This window comes from Kryptolebias marmoratus, linkage group LG12, assembly GCF_001649575.2.
Source record: "Kryptolebias marmoratus isolate JLee-2015 linkage group LG12, ASM164957v2, whole genome shotgun sequence".
NCBI lineage: Eukaryota > Metazoa > Chordata > Actinopteri > Cyprinodontiformes > Rivulidae > Kryptolebias > Kryptolebias marmoratus.
The window spans coordinates 13,722,780-13,749,080 of record NC_051441.1 but is presented as its reverse complement, the minus strand read 5'-3'; the positions used below and the strand labels follow the sequence as shown (position 1 = coordinate 13,749,080).

Sequence of the window (26,301 nt, the reverse complement as noted above, 5' to 3'; positions counted from 1 at the left end):
CATTGATCCATCAGGAACAAAAGTCTTTAAACTCTCCACTTTGGAAAAGGCTCCTCTGTCTGCGTGGGGACGGAAACATGTGAGAAAATATCAGTTTCTATACCTGAACCAGAGGCGTGTGGACGGGACCTGACAATGTTCGGAGTGATTTCTGCTGCAGGTAAGATGCTGATTACTGACAACTCCACAAAATACCACTTTCATTAAAAAAAAGAACAATACATTTAATGTAAATACCCTTACCTGAGCAAACCTGTAACAAAACAGATCAAAACTAATTAATGTTTTGTCCTTTAATCAAAAATTGGTAAGTAAAATTAGGAAATGGCTGCAGACTACCACGTGTGTTTGTTTACCTGCAGAAACAGCTGAAGTGACTGAAAATAGGTGAACAATGGAGACGGAGACGTTTGACAGGTGGGATGTATTTATAACCAGATTTGTTGCGTAATGTTAGCCTGTTTAGCGCTAAACTAGAGTTGGGGGGGAAAAAAAAAAAACCAAAGCGTTAAACTTACCGGTCCAGCAGACGTTTAGCAAAAAGACACATCTGAGTGTGTCAGTCTTCATGGCGTTCCATCTCCCTGCTTGAGCCCCGATATTTATTCTTAACAGTCGGCCTGCTTGTTATTTCTCTCTTATTTCGTGTTTAGCAGCCGATTCGTTCAAACATTTCCACCTAAACGCCTTAAAGATTCAACTTGTGCTCGATTCCGCCATATTTGTTTCCCTACACAGCCAGCTTAATGTGGGAGAATCATGTGATCATTGTCGGCTTTGTTTACATTGAGCGCATACCCACATTTCAGGACTGCGTATCAATAAACCTTGAAAACTCCTGATGTAAAACGCTTTCAAAATGGCACCAATTGACATAGTTCGGGACGACCTTTTTATGTTTTATTTTATAGTTTACATTTAAAAGAAAAAATAAACAAAGGTTTTCCTGGAGAGCCTGTGTTTGTTGTTGCTGCTCCACTCATCCCTGTAGTTTGCGTAAATCCGCCAGCTGGGCTGGTCCCTGAACGCACCTCCTCCTTCCTGACTGGAGTTTGGTTCTTTTTTTTTTTTTTTACATTTTATTTCTGTTGCAACCCTCAAACGCACCGACAGCTGAGTGACTGAAGCAGGCTCGGTTCTGGACCCGGGGGAAGGACTACGGGAGCCCGGGTGACGGGTGGGACACTCAGACCGGACTTCCCTCCGCGAACAGGACAGGGAGGCTGGGTGTTTAGTTTCAGGGCTACCGTCCTCCGCAGCATCCCGGGGGTAGGTTTTCCAGTCCTTCCCAGTGTGTGTGAGCAACAAGTTGAAGAGCAGCAGGAGCTGAGTGTGTGTGTGTGTGTGTGTGTGCGCGTGCGTGTGCGCAACATGCCGAGCAAAAAGCAGTATCTGCGCCCCCGGCTGTGCTCGCTGCAGAAGGGGGACAACGGCTACGGCTTCCACCTCCACGGGGAGAAGGGGAGGACGGGCCAGTTCATCCGCCTGGTGGAGCCGGACAGCCCCGCCGAGTCCTCGGGGCTCCGCGCCGGGGACAGGCTCGTCTTCGTCAACGGGGAGGACGTGGAGACCGAGAGCCACCAGCAGGTCGTGTCCCGGATACGGGCCACCGCGGGCCGGCTGGAGCTGGTGGTGGTGGACCCGGAGACGGAGCAGCTGCTGAAGAAGCACAACTTGAAGTGCCTGAAGGAGTTCGTCTCCGAGGGGCTCCCCTTACCGTTCGAGGACGACGAGGAGGAGGTGGAGGTGAAGAAAGAAGAAGAAGAAGAAGACGTGGAGCAGGAGGTGGTGGTGGTGAAGGAGGACAGGGAGGTGGAGGAGACCGAGAACGGGGACGTGAAGCAGCAGCAGCAGCAGCGGGAGGAAGAGGAGGAGGAGGAGGAGGAGGAGGAGGAGGTTCAGGCGCAAGAAGAGGAGGTGGTGGAGCGGAGGGAGCAGGAGGGGACACCCCGAGAGCTGACCCCTGTCCCGGTCTCCATCCCTGTCCCGGTCCCGGTCCAGGAGAGGAACGGAGAGGTGCACGTGGAGAAGAAGCTGAGCATCAGCTCCGAGAAGGTGAGTTCAAGTGTCTGCTGGAGAGTTGCTGGTCAGCGTGGGGCTTTGATTGACAGCTGTCAGTCAGACACACCACAAATGGAGGAGAGGGGACTAAAATCACTTCCCCTCCTAAGACATCTATAACATTTTAACCAGAGGTCCACCTCAGAAAACACTAAGCTCTTAAAGTATTATAACTGCAACAGAGATAAAAACAGTCATATCTGACCTCTGACCTCTAACCCAGGCTGAAGGGTGTGGTCAACATGTCTTCAAATGTCTTTTGTTTCCTGCAGGTTCTGTGAACACCACAACCTTAAGGTGCTCACAACAAACCATTAAACCGTATCAAACGGCGCAGTTTTCCCACATATATTGATAATTCTGAAATGTGGGTCCGCGCTCAGTGTAAACAAAGCACTTTTAGCTGCACTTACGCCACAGATCCGAGCGTAAACCACAAAAACACCACATTTGTCAGACTTCTCCGTAACCACACGTCTCTTCCACGGGCGCCGCCGTTGTCCACCTGCTCTCCGTCACATGAGCGCCTTTAATCAGGCGCTGACACTCAGGTTCACTCTGGGCCAGGGCAGGTCCCCCAAAATATTTGACTGTATATTTTTGTTTAGACTTTCCATTCGGAGCCAGGATAATGAGTCAGGCGACCCACTGTAGCTTTTTGTCGCAGCTTAGCTTTTGATTGGTGATTATCTTAGTTTTCTTTTGAACCTGCAAACAGCTGATAGGTTGTAACAATCTCCTTAAAAACCCAAAAACGAGAAACCAGCAGAACATTCTGGCTCCAGACACATCTGTGATGATGATTAAATCAGCAGGAATCACTGCAGGTCTGAGGGAAAACCAGAAACTCTGCTGTTCATGTGTTGTATGATTTAGGAAACAAACAGGAAATAGTTTGGTGTCCCTTTTTAATCCCCCCCTAAAATGCATCATATTTTCTTCTCCTTTTCATCTCTGTCTGTAAGACATTATTGGTTTCACTCTTCAACAGCCACTTGTTGCTGTCTGCTCTTATTTTCTCTTGCCACGCTTTGTGTATATGTGTGTGTGTGCGTGTGTGTGTGTGTCTAAATTCACTCAAAGCACTTGAGCAGACGCTCCAGTCAGGGACATCTGTGCCCCTCGCTGCGCCCCGTCCTGGATGTTTACCCCCGAGGCTGTTTCTGTCTGAGCCTGACGCTCATCCTCGGTGCGCCATGGGAGGAAGGAGCCTGTTCTGCACAAAGAGGCCAAGCGAGAAACCCGACCAGCTTTTTGTTTTTGTTGTTTTTTGTTTTCCCCTCTTGCTTGACACGAGACAGCGGCGAAACAAGGATGTCCACTCTGCTGGTTTTTCCGGCGCATCTCAGATGAGAGATTTTTAAAGCACGCGATCTGAAAGGCCCTGCTTTTCCGAGCAGGATTTTTAAAAACAAAATGCGACATGTCATCTTCCGTGGTTGTCCTCACCCGGTTGTTTAAAAGTCATTCAAAAAAATAAAAAATAAATCAGCGAAGACACAAAAACCGCGCATTCGTCCTGATTAAACGGCTGTCGAAACTGCTCCTCGACGTCAATCTTTTTTCATAATAACAAAGCAGCGACAGCAGCTACATTTGGAATCATGTTTCTGGTATTTAGGAGTTTTTTGTTTTTTTCCTTCCTCACATGAAAATAGCAACGGCCCACGCTTGTTTCGCACACAGCACTTGAGCACTGCCGGGTTGTGGTGTTTGTCCTGTGGATATGCAGCGATTGTTCCCGTGTTTACTCTCGATCCTCTCCACAGATGGCCTAAAGGAGCAGTTCGATTTACGTGAACCCAAAAGGGAAGTGGCGTTCCAGACAATAACACACACACACACACACCTCGGCCCAAAAGACAAGTCCTTTTAATTCAACAGCTTCCCACAGTTTTAACATGCAACACATCATACTGAGCTCTGATCCCAGTTGGGAGTTTTCCTTCGATATGGAGGCACAGTGCAAGATTTCCCAAGCCGAGAGCGTAACTTGGAGACATCAGAGGTGGGAAAATTAGACTCGAGAGATGCTTCTCCACTCCCGTGCTGCATTCAGAGGCACCTCGGGGCGTGCTGTGATTTGGTTCGACTCTTTCTGGAATTTTCTTCCTGCATCCTGTCTGGCATTCCAGTGTCCGAGCCCTGTCGCCAAGCCAATCAAACACACACACACACGCTCATACACAGTCTTCAAACACACAGACACGCATCCTTGGCTTATCCGGCCCTCACCCTCGAGTTGACGCCAAACGAGGGGTCCGGAGCATCTCTTCGAAAGCTGAGGAGCCTGAGCTTGCGGTTTCCATGGTTACAGTGTTTGTGTGAGAGTGTTTTTTTTTCTTTTTTGTGTGTGTGATTGGTGTGAAGTGTGCGTGAGGATGGAGGTAGGCGGAAGCGAGAAAGTGCAAGAGAGGTGCGAAAAAATGGAGGAGCAGCGATTTCAGGTCAGAATATTCTCGCTGGAAGGGCTGTCGTCACTTGCAGAGAAAAACAGACAAAAACACATCCGCCCGTCCAAAGGTCGCTGCGAGGTTTACTGTGCAGGAAAACCTTTTCTTTACTCTGTCGTAGTGCCAAAATGTGTGCCAAGGATCCCAAATATTACCCCCTAAAGCATGGCGAATAAGAGTTAAATGTCAGTAAAGAACAGAATGCAACCATTTAACCAACTGCATTAAGTGTAGGCTTATTTTTACTTTATTTATTAGTTGAGATCGGGCTTCAAAACACAGGAGGAGCAGAACTCTAACGTGGCTGGAAAAGAAAAATCGAACATCTCCAAGAGTGTTTTTACATCTGAACGCAACAAACTCCATTTTTGAGCACTCCAGACAAAAATCTGCCAGTGAACACACTTTAATTTATCTGAAATTAACTCTCTTTTATAGTCTGATGATTAGGCGAACGTGTCTTTTTCTGTGGCCGAGTCACGGCCAAATTCCTTAAAGACAGGGATTATTAAGCAGGAGAGAGAGAGAGAGACCACCCAGCTGGTTACGAGTTCACGCCGTATGCGCCGGCGGCCACCCTGGCATGGGCTGGATTAGAGCACATCATGTAGGTAACTTGTAAACATCCATCAGGGCGACGTTACGGCTTCAAAATGTACAGATCCTGGAGCAACATCCATTCGGTCATAAACGGAGCCTTGTCTCAACTTTAAATTTAAATCTGTGATCTTCTTCAGATTCCATGTTTATTATTTAACTTTATTTCAGATTAAAATATAATAAATATATATAGAGAGAGAGATGGTGCATGAGATTCAAAGTTTAAATGGAAATAGAAAAGTTTGCATTAAGTTCTGTTTCTGAGTCTTTAAGGGTTTAAAACTGGAGCTGAAACAAAAAGCTACAGAACTTAAAGCAACACTTCAGACCTTTCAAAGGAAAGGTTGTGAACAATTAATATCTTACCTGTTGAAGACCCTTCTTTAAAAGAAAACAAAGACAAAAAGGTTTAATTCTGGCCTTATTGATGAGCTAGTGACAATGTCCTTTAAATCTTTGCTTTGCTGTCAGTTATTTACATGGATTTATGGTTATTTGAGAGCACAAACGGCGACGGCAGCAGCTAGCTGTAGCGCTTTTGGTGCAGTATAACCACAGGATTTCTGCCTGAATACTCTTGTATTAAACTGACGTGGTGTAAAGGTTAGAAAAACATAAAAACTTCTCAGGTTGTAGTTGTTTTAGGACAACAGCAGTCAGCTCGTCAGTCCAGTCAGTGTTGAACTTTATTTCTTCAAACTGAGGTTCTTCTTAGAGCTATCTACAGCAGGTAAGACATTAATTGTTCATAACTTTTCCACAGAACCCCACTTCAAAGGAGCTGAACTGTCCCTTTCATTTGGCACCTCTTGAATTGGATAAAGAGCTCAGTAAAATGTTTAATTATCAGGTCTATAACTGACTGGTCCTTGTTAGCATTTCTTCTCACGGTCAAGAAAACGAGACACATTTTCCAAGTTTTAACAACTAGTCACAAACATTTTGACAAGACAGACTGATCCATCTGCGCCGAAATCTGTCTTTCCACCGACGTAAAGTGTCCGCAGTGAAGGGGCGTGAGAAGTTTTTTCGGGGCGACCTTCCTTCCTTACCAGCGGCTGCTTGGCGACGCCTGTGTTTGAGCACTAATTACAGAAGAGGACGAGCGCTCGCGTCACATGAAATTGACTGTGACTGGATGAGATCTTGTACGCATGAAAGCGTTTCTAAGTTTGTGCGTGTGAGTGTAAACAACCACGTACCACCACAGTGGATACCACACACACACACACACGCTGGCTGAGCTTGGAGGTAGACTTCATGTCGAAGCGCCCTGCGTTTGTCACTTCTCTCCTCTAATCTGCTCCTATAAAAGCTGCTTATTAGAGAGCTCGGAGCCAATAGTCATGCTGGAGTCTTTCTGCTCACTTTGCATTAGAAAGCTGAGCAGAACGACACGTTTTCACTCATCGAACGTTTAGTTGCGAGGAAAGATTCTGTCTAAATTTGTAATTTTTTTTTTTTTTTTTGCACAGTTCATTTAATCAGTCCAAACAACTGGGGAAGAGTTTACTTCTACGCTCCAGAATTTTCCATATTTCAACGTCACAACGTCTTTTTCAGAGTGATTAATCAAGTTGTCATCGGATGTAACGGCACACGGATTGGCCGGTGGATAAGAGTCTCCGTTAACAGAGCAGACGTAATCTTGCTGTGATTATTTGCGTTAGAGGTCCAAACGGCCGCGCCTACAGCAACTATGTGATCCAGGATGGTTTCGGGGGAGAGTTGGCCTGAGCGCAGACCTCAGAACGTTAGTGCTGCTTTCCTGTCATTGTTGTCGGCGGAGGATTCTCCCACCTCCTTCGTCTCGGCCCTTTTCTAACCCGACTGGCAAGGACGGGCCCCTCAGCTCGTAGCGGCACTGGCTCCACCAGTGGAAGGAAATCAGTCTTACTGTCTCTTTGCACTGAAAGCAACATCTATTGTAGGGTTAATGATAATAGACGTTTGGTATTTAGTTCCAACCACGGACTCTCAGTTGTGGCTCAGTTTGCCCAGCTGATGGTTGCCGTGTTTGGTAGTCTGGTTACTATCAAAGCCACTGTGACAAAGCCAGGTATTATTCGCGGCCCGGGTAATGACGGGCTGTCTGACGGGATCAGATGTACTCCGTGATTCATTCTGACCGGCTGCTCACCGTCACTTGGCATTTATATTTGCTCTGTGTGGGTGTTTTCACGTCCATACACGTGCATGTATTGGTGTGGCTGTTTGTCAGCTCGGGGAGTGGGGGTTTTTAAATGCACTTTACTGAGTCAACTGAAAGATTTCTGTAATCCTAATGGAGACGTGTGTTCCCTTTTTTTCTGTGTTTGTTTATGGGGAAAATAGAAGTTACAAGTAGGATGTGACAAAAAAAAAACAAAACAGTTAATTATTTCCTCTGTTTACCGTAAGAGCTATAAAGAGAAATAAATGCAGGGTAAAATACGCATCTCATTGTCAAACGTTTAGAGTCTGTCCCACGTGATGGCTAAGTTGAATTAATGTTGGAGAAAACAAATGAACTTTAAAAAATGCATTTTATGCGAAAATGAACGCTGAGGGACTGCTGAAGAAGCTGAAACTGATTTGGTAAAGCTAAAAGAAGCAAAATGTTAACTACATGCTAAAAGGTAGGAAAGTGTTAGAATAAAAGCTAAATGTGGCAGAACCTAAAAGTAGCAATAGGCTAGCTAAAAACAGCTAAAGACTAGAAAAGAGCTAAAAGTTGTAAAATAGTAGGTAGGACCTAAAAGTAGCAAGTATAGTTAAAAGTTAAAAGCAGCCGAATGGTAACTAAAGCTGAAAGTCGCAGAGGAATACAAAAACAGAGAAAGTTTGCTGAAGCAGATTTTAAAGAGAACAGTGTTTTGTGTATTTCTCTGTAAATGAAGTAAAATGTTTTGAAAAAGTAGAAAAGTTGTAACCCGACTGTCCTGAATGAGCCGAGCGTTTTTCCACGTGAGGAAAACGGAGCTAAATGTTTAAAGAAAGGCAACGAAGCGTGATAACATTAGAGCCTTTGGACATTATTTTAGGATGTTTTCTTATTACACGGCAAACAGCAGAGCAATGTCAGGAAATGAGAGGAGGAAGAAACGAGGGTAGGGCAACAAAGGTCCTCGGCTGGCCTTCAGTTGTTTACACAGTTGAAGTCAGTCTTTTTAACCCTCAGGCCACCAGAACGAATCAGTATTAGCTGTTCTGTTTCAGCAACACATTCGCATTTTCTTTAAATGTCAAACATTAATGAAAGTCTGAGAAGCGCAGCAGTTTAAATGTCTTCGGTACAGGATAAATCCTGCAGGAAACAGCCCTCTGCTGTTATTGATCGGGGGCCATAATGAAGAAAGTGTGTCGGATGTCGTCAGTATGAGTTGGAGCACTTTCTCCCGCTGAAAACTTTGGTGACACCGACTCTGTGGCCCGGGTCAGAGCTGGAACCCGAAGCCCCGCTGCGTGGGTGGGTGGGGTTTGCTGTGGACCGGCTCCCATGGGATACGAGACGGAGACTCTACAATGGCACATTCCACGTTCCCGCCCCGCTCTGCCCACGCCTCGCCACCCCAGTCGGACAATGAGTCGGAGCGCCACCACGCCCTGCCGGGGGGGTGGAGGGGGAAATATCTTGAGGATCACCCTGAAATAGACTCACCCCACCCGCACATGACCCACCCCCATCCATTGGTTCGTATCCCTTCCAGAGATGGATTCCCCATACAACAAAAACAGATTGACAGCTTTCACTCTGAAATTTCCTCAAATAGCTTGTAGTCAGCTGGTTACATTAAAGTTTGCATAAAAATCTGACTTTTCAGATCTAATGAAGCCCTTGGTTCTCAAATCAGCACATCTCAGACCTTAATCAGGTCTCGTCTTAGTTTTAAACACCACACATGGTCTGTTGTCGCTCCAAGGGGAAATAAATAGGGCAGCTTTTTAAACTAAGTCCAGTCTGACTTAATCTGAAAGCACAGGCTCAGCAGAAGTGAGCGAAGGGCTGCAGCATGAATCCCGTAACCATCGGGGACTGTGGTTTCAAAGTTGTTACAGTAAACTTTGAAACCACAGTAAAGCCACGGGGAGCGTGAACGTGTCGTGCTGCCACTTCTCCTCGTACAGAACAGGACCCGTTTGTTCTGCTTTATGAACTCCAAACTACCATGTTCAGTGGCGCAACTTCTATTTTCGGATATTGCACTTCTGTGGTTCTTCTTTACCCTTACAGATGGGAAGGTGAGCGAGGACTCTCGTGTTGTGTTGGACTTGCTCAGGTTTGCAGGGACGGAGGGTCAGGCGCAGGAAGACTGGCTGAGGAGATAAAACGTGTTGACTTTTTGGTTCACGGGGGGCAGAAACAACCAGGCAGCTCCAGGCTGAATAAATTCAACAGAATTAACTCAAAATCTATGAGGCGGGAATTAATAACAGCAGCCTTTTTATGGCACTATAAAAAAGAAAAAAACAAGTTCAAATCATTAATCCAACTCAGAGCCAGATTTATATCCACTTACGGTCAGTTCAGCCTCGATAATATAAAATATTCACATCCTGTAAATGCCAATTAGTAAAAGTTATTTATCTAACAAGGTCAGCATATTGCATCAAAACTTCCCTTCATCACGATCCCTCATCCTGAGCAGGCATGTTGGTGACAGCAGAAAGAAATAACTCCCTTTTAACCTCGAGCAGGACCGGGCTGTCTGCCTCGACCAGCCGGAGGTTTAGAGAGCCAGCAAACACAGAAGGAGTTTCTATGGGAAGAAAAACACAAGCGCACTGATTGCATGTGTAAACATGGAGAGTAGAGAGGGTAAAGATGGCAGCAGAGCGAAAGGATGTGGTCGGTTTGTCCTCCAGCAGTCTAAGCCTAATAACTAAGGGATAGCTCAGGAAACCCAAGCCAACTCTGACTATAGGATTTACCAAAAAGGAAAGTCTTCAGCCTCGTCTTAAAAGTAGACAAGGTGTCAGCCTCGTGGACAGAAATTTGAAGTTGGTTCCACAACAGAGGAGCCTGAGAACTAAAAGCTCTGCCTCCTGTTCTGCTTCTAGAAACTCACAAGTAAACCTGCAGTCTGAGAGCAAAGTGCTCTGTTAGGAAAATATGGAGCAATAAGATCTTTATTATAAGAGGGAGCTTAAAAAATGAAGACTGAGCAAAGCTGGAACACAGATCTTAAAGTGATGGACTCGCCTGGCAATCAGGACCGGTCCATTTGGTCTTATCAGTGTTGGCATCCCGGCTGGGATGACTGATTACTTTTCTGTTTCTAGGCCTCCCTCCACCCCCCTTTGAAAAGGCTCCTGTAATGGGAGCCCTCAGCAGAACCTTTCTTTGGTGTCTATTAAAGAGCCATTTTGTCCCATGCTCCTATAAAAGTGGGGGTGGGTGGGACAGTAGGGCGCTTTGTCCCCCAATCCTTGGCTTGCCTCGCAGCTGGTTCAGTGATCCAGCTCGAAATCCAACACCCCCATCCTGGCCGAGAAAGTGGTGCACTCATCAAGAACACACAAAAACTTGTGTTGTTGGGGGGGGGAGGAGGAAAAAAAAGGGTTTAAATTAAACATTTATTGACTCCGACCTTGAGGTTGTTAATCTTTGTCAAAAAAAAAACAAGAACTACACATGACGATCAGCAGAACCATGAGGCTTATGTCCTCCCCCCCATGTCACTGAGTAACCACGGCGCCCGGCAGCGCGGCACTTCGGTGATGTGGTTGTTCGTGACGATCAAAGAGGCCGAACTCAGGAGAGAGACGCCTTCTTGGGTCAGAACAACGGTGGCAGGAGAACCAGAGGGTGAGGCAGGAAACAAAAAAACAATAAGAGTTCACAATCAGACAGTAATTACTGGAGGTTTCGACTCAATCAGTTTGACAGATAGTCGACGTTTGGTGTGGTGGCAGCTGTGAGTCATCATCAACTCACCTTTTAATCCAGAGGAGGGCTCACAGTAACAGTAATAGACGTCCTGGATGTGTGGCTTTTTTTAGCCTGTAGTCACACATCAAACTGCTGGCCAAGTGATGTGGAAACTATCAATTAAATAGGCGGCTGAGTATCAGAGCGGCAGCCTCTGAAATCTCTCCCTCCCTCCCTCCCTCCCTCCCTCCCTCACAGATCGGTCCCTTCATGCCAGAGACTGAATCGCCCGCAGCTTCAGCTCTCCTCCATCGAACGTAATCGGCAGGATGTAAAATGACCGCTGGCTCAGTCAGAGGCTGGCACGCACCGTGCAAGATCATTATGAAGGCCGCAAATTTTCCAATCAGTCAAATCTGGCTTGTGACAAAACAGAGGAAACTAACTGCTTTGGTAAAATGTGATCCATTTAAGTCACTGTTGTCGCTCTTAACCACTTGACCCGTCGCTTTGGTCCACACAGTTTTCCCTCTATTTAAGTGGAATAATTATAATAATTTCATCCTAATGTGAACATTTTCCATTATTTCTTTTCGTAAGCTAATACTACAAAACATAAACCGCTGCAAGCGTTGGCTCTTTCCCAGTATGCGCTCATGTGGTTGGTGTGTCGTTCCCGTGTTCCTCAGATCTTTATGCCACACAGTGCGAATCAGTCAGGCGTTTTCTAGCAGTAGCACATCATATTAACCTCTGAAAAGGTCCACAGCCATAAATAATTAATTTGTGGCTTATTTTGTCAGCTATTACCTGTAGAGCTGGACGTCCACACCTTAGAATAGCACGATTTAACTGATTCTGTTAGCTTATTAAAACGTTACCAATTAATAACTGTATATATATACAGTGTACTCCTGTTATTTAATCCTAAAAGTCTGATTTAAGATGCTGATGTGTTGGCAGAGGTCTCTCATTTATCAAGGCTTCCTGAGAAAACAGGCCTTCGACAGAAAACATGCATCTTAAAAACAAAGATTGCGCCCTGGATTGTTTACTCGTTCGTTCAGAGCTAACTTTACTACTACTAGGATTAAAACACATAAAGAGGCGACCTGTTTGCGTTCTGCGCTGCAGAAAGTACTTTTTACGCGCTCCAGCTGCACAGAAATCTAAAGTAGGGTTGCTAAAAAATGGACTCAGTGTCAGGGGGAACAAATATTGTGCAATCCAGGCTCTGCGTGCGACAGAAATAGTTTCACTTTATTTGCAGTGCACGGCGGTAGTTTGGCTGCCTGAGTCGGTCTTGTTAATACCAGCTGGGGATGTGTTTACTATTAACTTAGCTGGAACTGTATCAGGTCAGTCATTCACCAGGAGCAGACGTTTTAATAAAACAAACCGGCCGTGATGATGCGTTATTGTGTCTTTGTCTTCATTTATCAAGACACGGGGGATTCAGTGTGCACACAGTAGGCGTTTCAGTGCATAAACGTGTCCGTTTGAGAACTGATTTCTCTTTCATGTTAGGAAGTCGGACCAACAGAGGGAAGCGTATTGAGGGAAGATGTGTCGACAGTTCCTGCGCTTCACTTCCTCTCTTCTCTGTGTGTCACAGAAAGTGTGTTCATCTCAAAACTTTTTTTTTTTTAAATTCTGGGAAAGGCTCAGAGTGTTATTATCACTCGCTGCCCGAATGTGTGCTAGAGATCTTTGTTTAAAACGGTTGTAGTAAACCTTGTCTGTCTGTTAGCAAAATATCTCATACGCCCCCTGGATGGATTTTAATGAAACTCTCAGAAAGTAATCACTGGATGTGCGTCTACAACTGATTAACTTTTAAAGTCAACCCGATTTAAGATGGCTGCCACAGCTAATCTAATTTAGCTGACTCAAAAATGTCTCTAACTCAGTCCGTGTCACAGATTTTGAGCTAAACTTTGGTGTGGTGGTAGCTGATCTTTGAGGGAAAAGTTTGATAGTGTTTGAGTCAGACAAAGTTCCCATAAAGATGGAATAATGTGTGTAAATAAGATGGTGTCACGTTGCAAATGAAATTCAGGATTTTCACACTCCCGCTGTAGGCTTCATGTAACCAAAGAACATCAGAGGAAGCATCAGAAGTAGATGATTCAATCTGTTTTCCTCCCACATATCGTTTGCTCTCACGGGCTTTCGGGTGTGAGAATGAAGCTAAAATAAATAAAATGTCAGTAGGAAGAATACAAATGCTCCTGATCCACGCTGACCCTGAGAGCTGACACCCTCTGAAACCAACGCTCCGTTCAGTCACACGATACGGCGCAGATTGGCTGTTCTGGCACAGATAAAGCATTTCAGTTTCTGCCTTTTTCAGGAACGTCTCGTCAGCGTTCTGTCCTGTACATCCATCCGATTTTCCCCGGAACGTTTCGTGTCACATTTGACGAGCGCGTCTCGTCTCGGGCACCCCCCACCCCACCCCACCCCACCCCACCCCCTGGCTTGTGAGCGTTCAGCAGATTCCACAGATTGCAGCCCCTCCACACAAAACCCTTCTCTGTTATCAGTACCAGGACGTCTCGCAGGCCGGCTCCCCGGGCAGCGGCGCCCAACGCCGGCCGAGGCCCCGGTGAGTGGCAGGGAACCCCTCGCTCGCTCCGGATTACCCTGCTGCACTTTAACTCTGCTCCAGAGAAGCTTGTTGATTGACCGAAGGATATATTATCTGATGGCTGCTTGTTAATGCCAAAAACGAAAAGGCTGGTGGGAAAAGCAACACCTGTGCTCATTATTTGTCCAGCTCACTTGGCAGGAGACGGAACAAACTGCGGTGAAAGGTTGTTGGATTGTGAAACAGCAGTTTGTTGGACAAAGATATGTTTAAATTTAAAAAGTTTCACTTATATTTATCATGTAGCTTGATCAAAAACAGAAAGTTTGAACACCTACAGCTGTGTCAACAAAGGGACAGGTAGTTCTGATCGCTTAAAGTGGAGTTCTGCGTAATGATTATGAACAATTAGTATCTTACCTGTTGCAGATAGCTCTCTATACGACCTCAGTTTGGCTTCATTCTTACCGGACTGACGAGCTAACGGCTAATCTGGGCGAGACCAAATCCAAAGTGGATTGCTGCCGTCTTAAATCAACTCTGGTCTCCAAAACTTCCTAGCAGGTCATGTTTAACCCACCCTCGCCTCGCCTTCAGTTTCCCGTTACACTGGCATTCTGGGAATAATATTCTGGAAGTCTTGCTGGATGTGATTCAGGCTGCATCGAAAGTGCTAAAAGTTGCTATTGGTGCTCGCAAGTAACCATAAAACTATAAAATAGTGGTGTAGCGGTTTCTAGAACGGCGTTCACGTGAACTGCAAAAGACATTTTTGGAGGCTGGAGTTTGCCTCGCTCAGTTTAGCCGCCAGCTCGTCAGTTCGATCAAATTTAAACTCCGTTTCTCCAGACTGATGAGGCATCTCCAGCAGGTAAGATATTAACGGTCAAAGAGGCAGGATCTGCAAGTCGGCAAGTTTCTGTTGTGCTCCTAAATGGGTCACTAACGTCCGTGTTTATTAAACACAGGTTAGGCGTGGCCGGAGTTGGCGTGCTCAGCGCAAGCTTTCTAGGAAACAAAGTTCCCAGTTTAGGAAAACTACTGTAACGTTATTTATTCAGTTCCTCTTTCCTATAAAAGATTCTTCCTCTAAACATTTCACCTTCTGTCAAACCTGAAGAAAGGAAAGAAACAACCCGTCTTTGTTTCTTAGGAATAAAGGGAGTAGTTTGGTGCATGTGGAGGAGGCGAGGCGACAGTCAATCATTTCTACATCAGAGCTGAGTTATGAGAGAAAATGTTGCCTCTGGGATTAAAAGGTCCACACTTAATCTTTTTGAGTGCTCGTAATCAGCCCGTATTTTCTAGAGAAAGCGAGCCATTCTCCCTGACTTACAGTATTTATCCAGGTGCGTCATTGTGCCTTCAGTTGACCGAGGGCGGGAGCGCTCAGTGGCTCTGATGGAAAGAAAGCAGCATCAGGTCAGGTTTGTTCATCCTGACTCCAAACTCGGTTTTGACCTCTTTGATGACTAAACCATCAGAGCCGCAGCCTCTCTCTGCTAAATATAGCAACTGCTTCATCTGTATAAAGGAAGGGAGGTTTCTGCATTTTTTTTTTTTCCCCTGGATGACAATATAGCTCGAAGTCTTCCTGCGATCCCCCGTAGCAGAGGGGAGGGGACAGGGGGCTGGCGGTCAGAGGTCAACACCCAGCTTCTATTGTCCTGAGAGCCACACCGGAACCGGTCCACAAATCCTCCCCTGAACCTTTCCCCACGGACCCGCAGTCACCTCCGATCACAGAGACCCCCCTTCCTTCCTGGCCCGGGATCACGTGGGCTCTGAGTCGGCGGCGGCAGCTTGCATTTTACTGTTAAAAATCGCAGCGAGCGCAGCACACCAGCATGCAGCGGCCCCCTGCATGTTCGCCCTCGGCTTCATATTCATGGTAAACGACTCCCGGGAGCTCTCCGTGATCTTTGTGCCTCTCGTTCTGCCTGAGCGGGCACCCATGGTGGAGGTAGCTTTTTTTGGTTTAGGAGCGGCTCTGTTGCGCTTTTTAGGCGCTGGGTCACTAACGTGTGTGTGTGTTTTGTTTCTTCTTCTTCCAGGAGGTGCGCGCCGAGCTGCGGCCGCGTCTCTGCGTGGTCCAGCGAGGCCCCAACGGGTATGGCTTCAACCTGCACAGCGAGCGGGCGCGGCCGGGCCAGTACATCAGAGCCGTGGATGAAGACTCTCCAGCCGAGAGGGCCGGCCTGCAGCCCAAGGACAGGATAGTACAGGTACCTCCGGACCACATGAGGCCGCAGGCCGCTGATAGATCAGTTATCAGGCAGGGCGAGATGACAGTAGGGTGAGGAAGAAGTACGTCATCCAAAAATCCTCCTGGAGGCGTTTCCTGATTGGTCACTTCCGCTCTGGTTCAGCCTCGGCGTCATTTTTCTTTTCTTTGACAAAAATAGAGAAGAATGGGGCGGTGGGGTGTAATCAGGCCCTCACACAGAGTTCGGTTTGAGAGACAAAGCCCTTTAAGCCCCTCTTTAAGTACTTTTTTGTAATTTTTATTATGAATCGTCTCACATATATGCATACAGAGATTTATTCATCGGATTTATTTGCATCAGTTTTACTGTCGCTGCTTGTGGCCAAAAATCAAGTCGTGACAAAAATATTTTTTGTAAAGTTTTGGGTGATTTCTGTCTCTACCAGCGCCACATTCAGGTCGGAGAACTGTTAGCAGGAGTATGAAACAAATTAACAGAGATTAAAGGGATAGTTTGGATCTTTTGAAGGGGGATTTTGTGCCGTAGTGAACAGTTAACATCCTACCTGCTGTAGACGGCTCTTCGACTGACCTCAGTTTGAAGAAATAGAGTTTAACCATTGCCTGCTGCTGAAAGGCAAAAGGCGGGTGATAATGTTTTTGTGTGTGAGTTTGCCACTTAGCAAAGTATCTCATGAACCGCTGGAGGAGCTTTAATGAAACTCCCAGATAAGTAACGGTTGGATGAACATCTACAGCTGATAAACTCAGGACAACCTAAATCAAGCTAACTGACCTCAGATTAGCCAAACATGTCCATAACTCAGTCAGTTTTACAGATATTGAGCTAAAATCATATGTGGTAGTAGCTGAGAGTCATCCCTAACACATACTCTGAGAGATAAGGTATTGTGATATCATGTGAGGCCGCACATAACGTTATTTTAAAGCCCGAACGCCGTCTTTTTTTCTCCATAAGATGATTTTTAGTCTAAGAGCAATGGAATTTTGTCCTCTGAGCTCTACCAGCTTCATACTGGAAAATAAAGTTGCTTCTGAACTGATCTTAGAAGTTTATACAAAGACGACTTTCTATTTGTACAACGTATGTGTAGAAAGTACAAAGTTGAGTGTGGACTGGGAATAAAACAGGCAGCCGGAAGAAAAAAATGGGCTCCTTCTGTCAAATGAAACGGAGCACCAGCTCTAACAAATTGAGTGAAACTAAAGCAGTCGAAGAAATGACACATTTGGAAATCCATTTTAGTCTGGAGTTGGGTTTTTCGGCCCCTGAGAGGGCCCCAGAGAGCCACACCACCCACTGAGGGCCGTGGGGCTTTGTGAGGAGCAGACAGCCATTGTTACTGCTGTTACTGGCCAAGCAGCTTTTGTCCAGCTTCCTCTGCAGGGCCGGCTTAGACGTGCACATCCACCCTATGACCTAAACACACACACACACACACTCACACACCCCCTTCAAGACATTTCTCACATGCTTTCCCATGGAGATTTTACACCAGAGCATTCAGCTGCTCTGGATTTGTGTTCCTCAAGTTAAAAGCAGCTGTTGCAGCGTGGCTCCACTAATAAACCCAGATGAATGTAAAAAAAACAAATTAAACACGGACATAAAAGGATTTCCTGCCTTTAGCATTTTTCAGTGATAATTTGGAGAAACCGGTCCGCTCGCTTCTGCGTGGGAAGAAAGAAAGAGTGAAGAGACGTTCTGTTCAGTTTTGAAGAATTTCTAGTGATTCTGCAACATTTAAAGATCTAAAATGTTAGTTTTTATTTTTGTCTGTGCTCCAGGTGAACAACATCCCAGTGGAAGGGAAGACGCATTCGCAGGTGGTTGCTGCCATTAAAGCCGGCGGAGACGAGGCTCGGCTGCTGGTGGTGGACCCTGACGCGGATGCCTTCTTCAAGAGGTGCCGGGTGACCCCCACCTTCGAGCACCTAACCGGTGAGACGGCCAAATGATGATTCGTCTTCTTTCAGGAGCCGCGTTTATAGAAACAACAACGCGCCTCTGGTGCTGTCGTCTCGGTTCAGGCAGATTTGAAACGCCCGACGCAGCTTCTTGGCTCCTGCCTTTTCCCTTGTCCGTCTCCTTTCCCCTCTCACCCTGTCCTGCGTTTGTTTTTTACTGCTGAGGATCACAGACACTAAGCCACTTCCTGCCCCCCCCTCACACACACACACACACATATAATGCCGATGCCCTGCAGGGAAAGTTAATCTTTAAGACCTAAATACAGCAGCTCAGACAGATCAGAGTCAGACTGCTCTCACTAACCTGCTTGTTTGTAAAGTTTAAAGGCTCAGGCCTGGAGCTGCTTTTACACTGATGCCGGAAATCGTTTAGGAATAACAGAAACTGGATAGTTTTACTGAGTATTTACAGAAAGGACTGGTCAGCACAGATATGTGGGATGTGACTAATCTGCCTGTGAGGGCTACAGGGACGTAGCAACATTGTTTTTAGTTCAAACTACGTCTTTCAAAGTCACCTTCAAATGCGCTGAACTGATACAGGAGAGGTAACTCGTTCTGCTTTCTTATCGGAAAAGAAAGGTCGGAGGTTCTGGGTGTGACCACTAGAGGGAGCTGTAGTAAAGTTCATCGTGCAGTTTCTGTCCCTCGAAAGCGCAGCAGCTGCTCTTCAGACAGTTCAGCTCCACTTTGCCTCAAGAGACCGGGGACGAAAGCAAGCCTAAACTGTTGCCACGGCAACAGCTGGGCTAGCAAGCGAGGAAGATGGAAATTTATCACGCTGAAAATTCACCCGTTAAATAATGAACACTAGGACTTAAGCATGTCCCTGGAACCCAAATATGCTCAGGTTCGTCGCGAAAAATGTCTACATTCAGGAGAATGGAAGCATCTAATGTCAGAAATGCTTGATTTACCAGAAGATAATTAGATGATTTTAACTGTTTTTATCATCTACTTTGGTCCAGTGGGTCTTTTAAAACAAATGTGAAACAATCAGTGCGCTGAAGTAAAACAACAAACATCTTTATATTTTATTTTATCGCATTAGGTCTGAGGGAAGCCTCTGAAAACTCCTAAATAATTAATGTCATACAGGTAGACAAGCTCTGAAATATTACAGAATTAATTTCTTCAGTGTTTTTATGACCAACCTTAAAGCAGTAGTTCAGATCTTTTGAAGCTCCATGGAAAGGGTTTGAACAATTAATATCTTACCTGTTGTAGATGGCTCTTTGAACAACCTCAGTTTTGGAGAAATGGCGTTCGAGTCTGACTGAATCGACCAGCTAAGAGCTCGTTTTTATTGCTGCCATCTTTAGTGTCTTAAACATGCAGGTAAGATATTTGTTGTTCAAATCCTTTCCACAGAATCCCACTTCAAAAGATCTGAACTATACTTTTTTCAAAGAAAGCTAACAAACTAAAATGTGTTGGAGTACATTAGGTACAGTACAAGCTGTCAGACTTGTTGTAATCTTTGAAAGTGGTTTTGATCGTTTGTTCTTCAAGGCTTTTAAAGGTTTTCTTCAACTATCGCTCCAGATCACTTCTCTGTATTTTTGCTGTATTTTCACCTCTTGGTTCAGGGTTAGAAATAATAAAACTCCAGCCAGGTGTTTCCCAGGTAACTGGCTGCCCTCCGCACACTGCCCACTCAGAGGCCAGCAGCCTCCGCTCGCCGCTCGCCGCTCGCACACCGACACACACCAACACACACCAACACACACAACGAACATCACACACCAACACACACAATGAACAACATACACCAACACACACAATGAACAACACACACCGACACACACCAACACACACCGCCGCAGCCCGATGGGCCGGCACTTTGTTTGGTTTCCACGGTGCACGGCTCAGAAGTGGCCTCTCACCTCCGAGCCGGAGCCGTCAGGAACCTGGAGAGGCTCCTCTCAGAGTCAGGGGACAGAAAGACATGAACGGCGAGGGCGAGGGGACCTCAATCTCGGGTCACCTCCAAACGACCTGCTTCGGTCTTTTTAAAGGCTGTGAGGACGATCAGGGAATATGGAAGGTGAGGTTAAAGGGAGGGAGACGTCCTGAAATCTGGCATTTGATTCAAAAACTGGAGATATGTGGATAGGAAAAGAGCTGCTGAGTCATTGAAGGAGCAGGAGAGGACAAGGAGCACCACTCCACAAAGGATAAATTAGATACTAGTGGAGTGAAAGATGAGCTGCTAAGAGACGAATGGAGCGGCACAGATATAAAAAGCAAAATAAAAAAAAAGACAGAGACGATTCTTTGTTTTTAGAGCCTACGAGTGACCGTAGTGTGATTTGTCTCGTCCACAGGTCCACTGCCAGAGCCCGTCGCTAATGGAGAAGCGGAGCAGAAGGTAAGATTTATCTCAGATAGTACGCAGAGGTAGTGTTTTGGTTTGAGAATCCGCTTTGGAGCCAAAGCCAAGATCTGAGCTTTGAAGATGGTGCGTCTCCCACAGAGGCCACTTCCCTCCTCACAGATCCAACCTCTGCTTCCTGCCAGCAGCAAGGAGGACAATAATAGTTCGAGTACACCTACAACCTAAAAGGCCAAGGTTGCAGTGTTTAAAAGCAACACACAGCTCCTTTTTGTTTTTTTCTTATTTAGACGCTGTGTGGCACATCACAGAAGTGAGGCGCTGGGTATTAATCACAGACATGTATTTCCTGCTATTGTCTAATCATTCAGAGGTTCATTGTGTGCGCCGAAGCTCCACCCAGTGAGTTTTCCATCAACTTCTGGAGGATTTAAAGGGTGTGACAGAGAGCGTTTCATGGAATCTGAAAACGCAAACAACAGATTTAGTTACGTAGCAACACTGTTAACGGCGCCGCGTGTAACCGCTGTACCCAAAGTCACGAGATGAGCCCCTTACGGTATAATGGAGACTATGCAATTAAAGTTATCTTTAAAATGATTTTTTAATTATTGTTAGAATCAGTTTTATTGTAAGGTTGAACATCTTGTAATAGTACAGCACCAAGCTCAAAACAAATCCCCTCAACAGGACAGTATCATAGAGTTGTATTATATTAATACTGCATTGTCTCGTATATCTTGTCAGATGAGATTACATCATATGCTAATGTATGATATTATATCTTAATATATCATATTACATTATATCATGTCTTACAATATTGCAGCGTATCATATGATATTGTATCATATTGTGTAATATCAGATATCACGTAGTGCATCGTTTCACATTGTGCTTTACAGGACCAGCATTTTAATGTAAGACGGTTTTATTCAGTTGAGATAAATCTTTGTTTTCAGACAGTTTAGTTGTAAAGATTTAACTATAATTACTATCCTCACCATAAATTAGAGATAAATTACTGACAAAATGCACTTTAGTTTTCAGAGTATATTATTTAAAACACTCAAAAAAAGCCAAACTTACCTCTGTGGACTAATTGTTTTTAAAATGTTTTTATTTTTATATGAATTTTATCAAGAGAAACATCGACATAGATATGAAAGATTAGATACATTAGTGTCAAATGATTCATTTAGTGACCTTTAAGTCGTTAAATGAGGTTTTTTAAATGACATTCAGCTCAACTAAAGTCTGCATTTGTTTGTTGTTACTAAGTTGTCTTTCTAAGAAACACGTTTTGGAGCTCTGCGAGGTGACTATTTTCGTGGAAATGTGCGACGCTTTCGACGAATTCAGCAATGTTTGTTGTGATTTACACAAATTTGAAAGATAAAGCAGAGCAGAAGCCTGACTGGCACTTCCTGTTGTTCAGGGACCGTATGGTAGGGGACTCATTCCACGGATTGTTGTGTAACGGTTTGTTGAAGAGCTGCGAGGGGGGAGGAGGCGTAGAGGAAGGGCAAAGAAAAGTCGCCTGTCAGGTGAAAAAAAAAAAAAAATCTGAACTGCTGACAAGTTTTACAAGTTTATGATCGTCGACGAACCAGAGATGTTAAAGCTGGTTGTTACTCCCCAGGAGGTTTTTGTTTGCAGAAAAAACAGAAATAATTTTACACAAGTTTCTTTCAAATATGTCATTTTTCTTGGCTTATTTTTAGGAAAAGTCCATACATATATTAAATGTTGAACTTACTGACACGAGAGTAGCAAAAAAAGTCCTAATAATGAAGTTCAGACTTTTGCATGAGAACCCAGTTATTTTAAATAAAATCTGATTTTTTTATTTATGTCACTCAGGACACTGTTCCAGACGTACTGTGGTTCTTTCAGATGCAACTTATTCGATCTCCTAGTTTGCTCACTGGCAAAGAAACGAACAATCTCTCAGTTTTGTGGCAGCTTTGTAATCACAGAAAGACGGATAAGCTGCTAAAAATCCAGATAAATACATTACATAAATGGCAATAATTGATTTTTATATCACTGAGTGAAAAAAGTGTTTGAAACTCAAACAAAACACGACTTGGTACTTTGTCAGCAGGGTCTGCGTACCACTCAGGAGGGATTTTGGCCCACTCCTCTTTACAGAGACGCTTTAAATCCTTTAAGGTTTAGGTTTGGGTTCATCTCGAAGCCTCGGGTCCCTCCACAGATTTTCTGTTGCAGAGCGTCTAAAATGTGGAATCAGGACAACCCTGTGGGTGCTGAAAAACCAAGTGCTGGGTCCTAAGAGGATCTCCAGCTGGTGTGTTTTTTTTTTACCATAATTGACACAAACATGAGAACAAAAGAAAATTAGTGTAATAGTTGTTAAGGCTAGTAGTTTGTTTTGTCACTGTACTTTTCTTTAATTGACTCGTATATAATAAATAAATATTTGAATACCTCAGTCAGGGTTGCCAGTTTCTGCCAATCTTGGTTTTGGGTGCGAAGATAAAAAAAAATAGCTTAGGACCCTCTGTTTTGTTTTTTGGTGGTAGGTTTTTGGTCGTTATCATGCTGAAAGTACCTGTACCCTCAGGAGGCAAACAGCCCCAGACCATAATGTTTCCACCTCTGTGCTTTACTGTGGGGATGGTTTTCTTCAGGTCAAACTCAGAATTTCTCTTCCTCTGAACTTGGCGGGTTGAGATGATGCCAAAGACCTCAGTTTTGGTCTCATCCGACCGCAGCACTTTCTCTGACCTTTCTGTCTGTAATTTAAAATAAACATGTGTTTTTATTTATGCCACACACTTGTTATTTGATCAAATAATTTGCTCACTGGACAGGTATGAGTGAGGCTCATTGTCTCTGAATCATCTGAAGGCCAAACCTGCCCCCATGTGGTGAAGTCAGGCACTGCAGGAGGCCCTGACAGGCTTCTTTTAGCTTCACTGTAAGGGTTTTGGTAGATTGTTGTAATTGTCATTTGCTCGCAGGTGAACGGCAGCAGAGAGGCCAAGGAGGGAGAGAGAAACTCCAAGGTGTCCATCAGCCCTTCGCCCTCCAACGCGTCCTCCAACGCCTCGCTCACGACCCCGACCACCAGCACCCCGCCGGAGGTGCGGCACGCTCCGACGCAGCGCAGACACGCCCGTCGTGGAAACAGGCCGGCTCTTCTCACCGCTGTGCTTTTTCCCTCCGCAGGGTCCAACGACGGACGCCATCCCGGCGTTGAACCTTACCCTGCAGCAGGTCAAAGAGCTCACCCACCAGAAGCGCTCCAACAAGCGGGCCCCCCCCATGGACTGGACCAAGAAGAACGAGCTCTTCAGCAACCTATAGGGCCCCTCAGTCCGCCACGACACACACACACACACACACAGTTTGATGTCCCTCCAAGAGTTATTTTATTATGGTGAATTTGAAAGAGAGAGAGGAAGTTAATGCTGTAAAATATAATATCCTTCTTATTGTTATTACTCCTCGTGTTATTATAACTCACGTTTTATTTTGTTTAATGTGCTACTAACCAGATAGATCTGTATGTCAATGAAATAGTGATCTATAGCCTATGTTAAAGGGTTTCATTTTTGAGTGTGTGTGAGATTCAGAAAAAATATTCAGAACACCAAAGTGTCAGAACAACAACAAAATAAAAAAAAAACAGCCTAAAAATCAATATGTTTGTTCCTTGTTTATCCATTTTAGGTTTTTAGATCAAATGTTGGATAAAAAGGTGAATCCACTGTCACTTCTTTGTCTTAAAAAGGGTTTTTCTGTGCTTTTTCTTTGAAAAGACAGCACTCTAGACTCCTGTCTGTCATATTTTATTAATTTCATTAAAATGTAAACCTTTGTCTTACAGTCATTTAATGTGATTGTCCTGTTTTGGGAGGTATGGTGTAAAACTGGAAATAACAAGCGCTTTAAAGTGAAGCCTTGTTCATTATACTGTATGTAAATATATATATCCCATAATGTGTATATTTTTAGATTGAATGCCATTCATTCAGACTTTATCCAGACTTTATTAAATGTGAACCACGCAGTACAACGAGGAAATGACCCGTCGGTATTCAGTCCTGGAACCGTTTTTTGGCTGCTTGGATCTTTGACATTCTGAGGTTTTTATAGCTTCGCTAGAAACAAATATGTGAGATTTTTATATTTCTATCACTGTTTTAAGAAACGGATCGAGTTCGCCGCGGGGGGCTTTCGCTTCAGGGGGGATTTTGTGAATTAAAGAAGTGCTGAGAAAACAGAATGACTAAGGAAAGGACCAGAAAGGTTTCTGTAGTTATTAGGAGCAATAGGCAGTTTCTGTTCTGTAATGCAACATTATCACGTTATCTGAGAGTAAATAAAAGGATTCTCAAACGCTGCTGTAGTGTTTGCTTGTGTTACTTTGGATAAGACTCATTTTTTATGAACCCATCAGTGAAAGTTCTGGATTGGAGCTGAATCTGTTTTTTTATATAATATATTTCTCCTCCTGTCCTGTCTCTTATGTATAATATTAACTAAATGCATCTGTGTTCAACACCATTCAGACTGCTCAATGCTGCATGAACTCACTGCCTTCAGAGCGTGTTCATATTTATTTCTCACACAGTTCAGGGCTGTAATGAGGAGTCTGCTGCCTCGTCCTCCAACGTGTCGCTTTGTCTCGAGTTTCTGTCTCTAACTAACGGCCTCCATTTTTCTGCTCCTTCCAGTCCTGCCATCCTCATCACGGCTCATCGTCACGCTGTGTGCCGCTCGCTGTCTCCCTCTCAGCGGTGATTACCTTAACTGGACTCCGGGATTCTGTGGGACGTCGAGGAAAAATCAGGTAGAATGGTGAATCTGTGAGGAGGAGAGCATGAGTGAAAGGGCGGCTATATTTGCTCATTATGAGCTGAGAAAGAAGCAGGACTGGTGGCATCACCATAAAAACGGAAATATATTTATCAGACCTTTGAATAAAGAAGAAAAATGAATATAAAACTTATTGTTAGGAGTTTGAGGCATTAACCAATGATGTGATATATTCATTAAACACATTTACCATAAATTAAAAATAATACTTTTTAATTTATTCATTTTATTTTAATTCGATTCCTTGCAGAAACTGCACAGTTCATATGGCAAACACAACAGACACTTACTGAATGTTTTAATTTTTTATTGATTGATGACTTCAGCTGCTCCGTCTGCTCAATTAAAGGTGCAGTGTGTAGAAATAGTGACATCTAGTGGTGAAAAACAAAGCGTCTCAAAGCCTTACGCCATATAGCAGGGGTGTCAAACTCCAGGCTTCGAGGGCCGCTGTCCTGGGAGTTTTAGGTTTTTCTGCTCCAACACACCTGATTCAAATGGTTTGATTTACCTCCTCACCAAATCATCAAGTTCTGCAGGAGCATGGCAACAAGTCATCCATTTAAACCAGGTGTTTTAAAGCAAAAACACGTCTAAAACACGCAGGAGAGCGACACCCCTGCCATATAGGTACGCTAAATACATTTTTAAAGTGAAAACAAAATTTGAATTCTTGCTTTTTCTTTGAGTATCTTAAACTTGATTTGCATCTTCATGTTTTTTCACTACTTTGATGAAGTTCATTCACAACTGTTGCCTGATTTTTGCTGGAAACACTGTTTTAAAACTTTAAATCCTTTTTGTGGGGGGGGTCAAAAAATTTGTACTGCATTTAAGATTAAACATAATCTTGCAAATAATCAGGGGGTAAAACAGATTTTTGAACACAATTTGAGGCTGAATGTGTGAAAGGTTAATGTGCTAGTTAACTTAACTCGGTTCTAACTGACCAGCATCAAGAAATAAATACACAGCTGAGATAAAATAGATAAAGTAAATCAACAATCATGTCATACGAAAAGGGAAAGATTGTGTTTTGCTTTTTTAATTTCAAAAGGGGTGTGTGTGAACTCTGAATCAGCGGTGTAGGATAGAGACTAAAGTTCTGTGGAGGTGTGATTGCATAAAATGTACAAAAATATAATAACAGGGTGGAAACAGGGGTGGTTTAGGTCAGTTTTTTACAGTAGCAGCTGCCACTCTGCGCCACCCTTTAGAGCCGCCACTGGTTGGGTCCTCTGTAGGTCATGAAGGCCCCTGGTTATGATGAAGAACAAAGACGATATAAAAGTGCTTTAGAAACACAAAACCCGAACAGGTGGGGTGTGTTTGTGTTTCAGCAGCAATTAGGTGAGAAACCATGAG

General features: G+C 44.5%; 1 protein-coding gene across 1 annotated transcript; it reads left to right on the top strand.

Moving 5' to 3' along the window:
- Positions 1 to 1,075: 1,075 nt before the first annotated feature.
- slc9a3r1b (SLC9A3 regulator 1b) lies at positions 1,076 to 24,460 on the top strand. The gene is made up of 6 exons (XM_017428064.3): positions 1,076 to 2,055; positions 15,610 to 15,780; positions 17,571 to 17,724; positions 20,081 to 20,124; positions 23,076 to 23,198; positions 23,284 to 24,460. The coding sequence occupies exons 1-6, from the start codon at positions 1,372 to 1,374 to the stop codon at positions 23,419 to 23,421; spliced, it is 1,314 nt and encodes a 437-aa protein (XP_017283553.1). The 5' UTR covers positions 1,076 to 1,371; the 3' UTR covers positions 23,422 to 24,460.
- Positions 24,461 to 26,301: the final 1,841 nt, after the last annotated feature.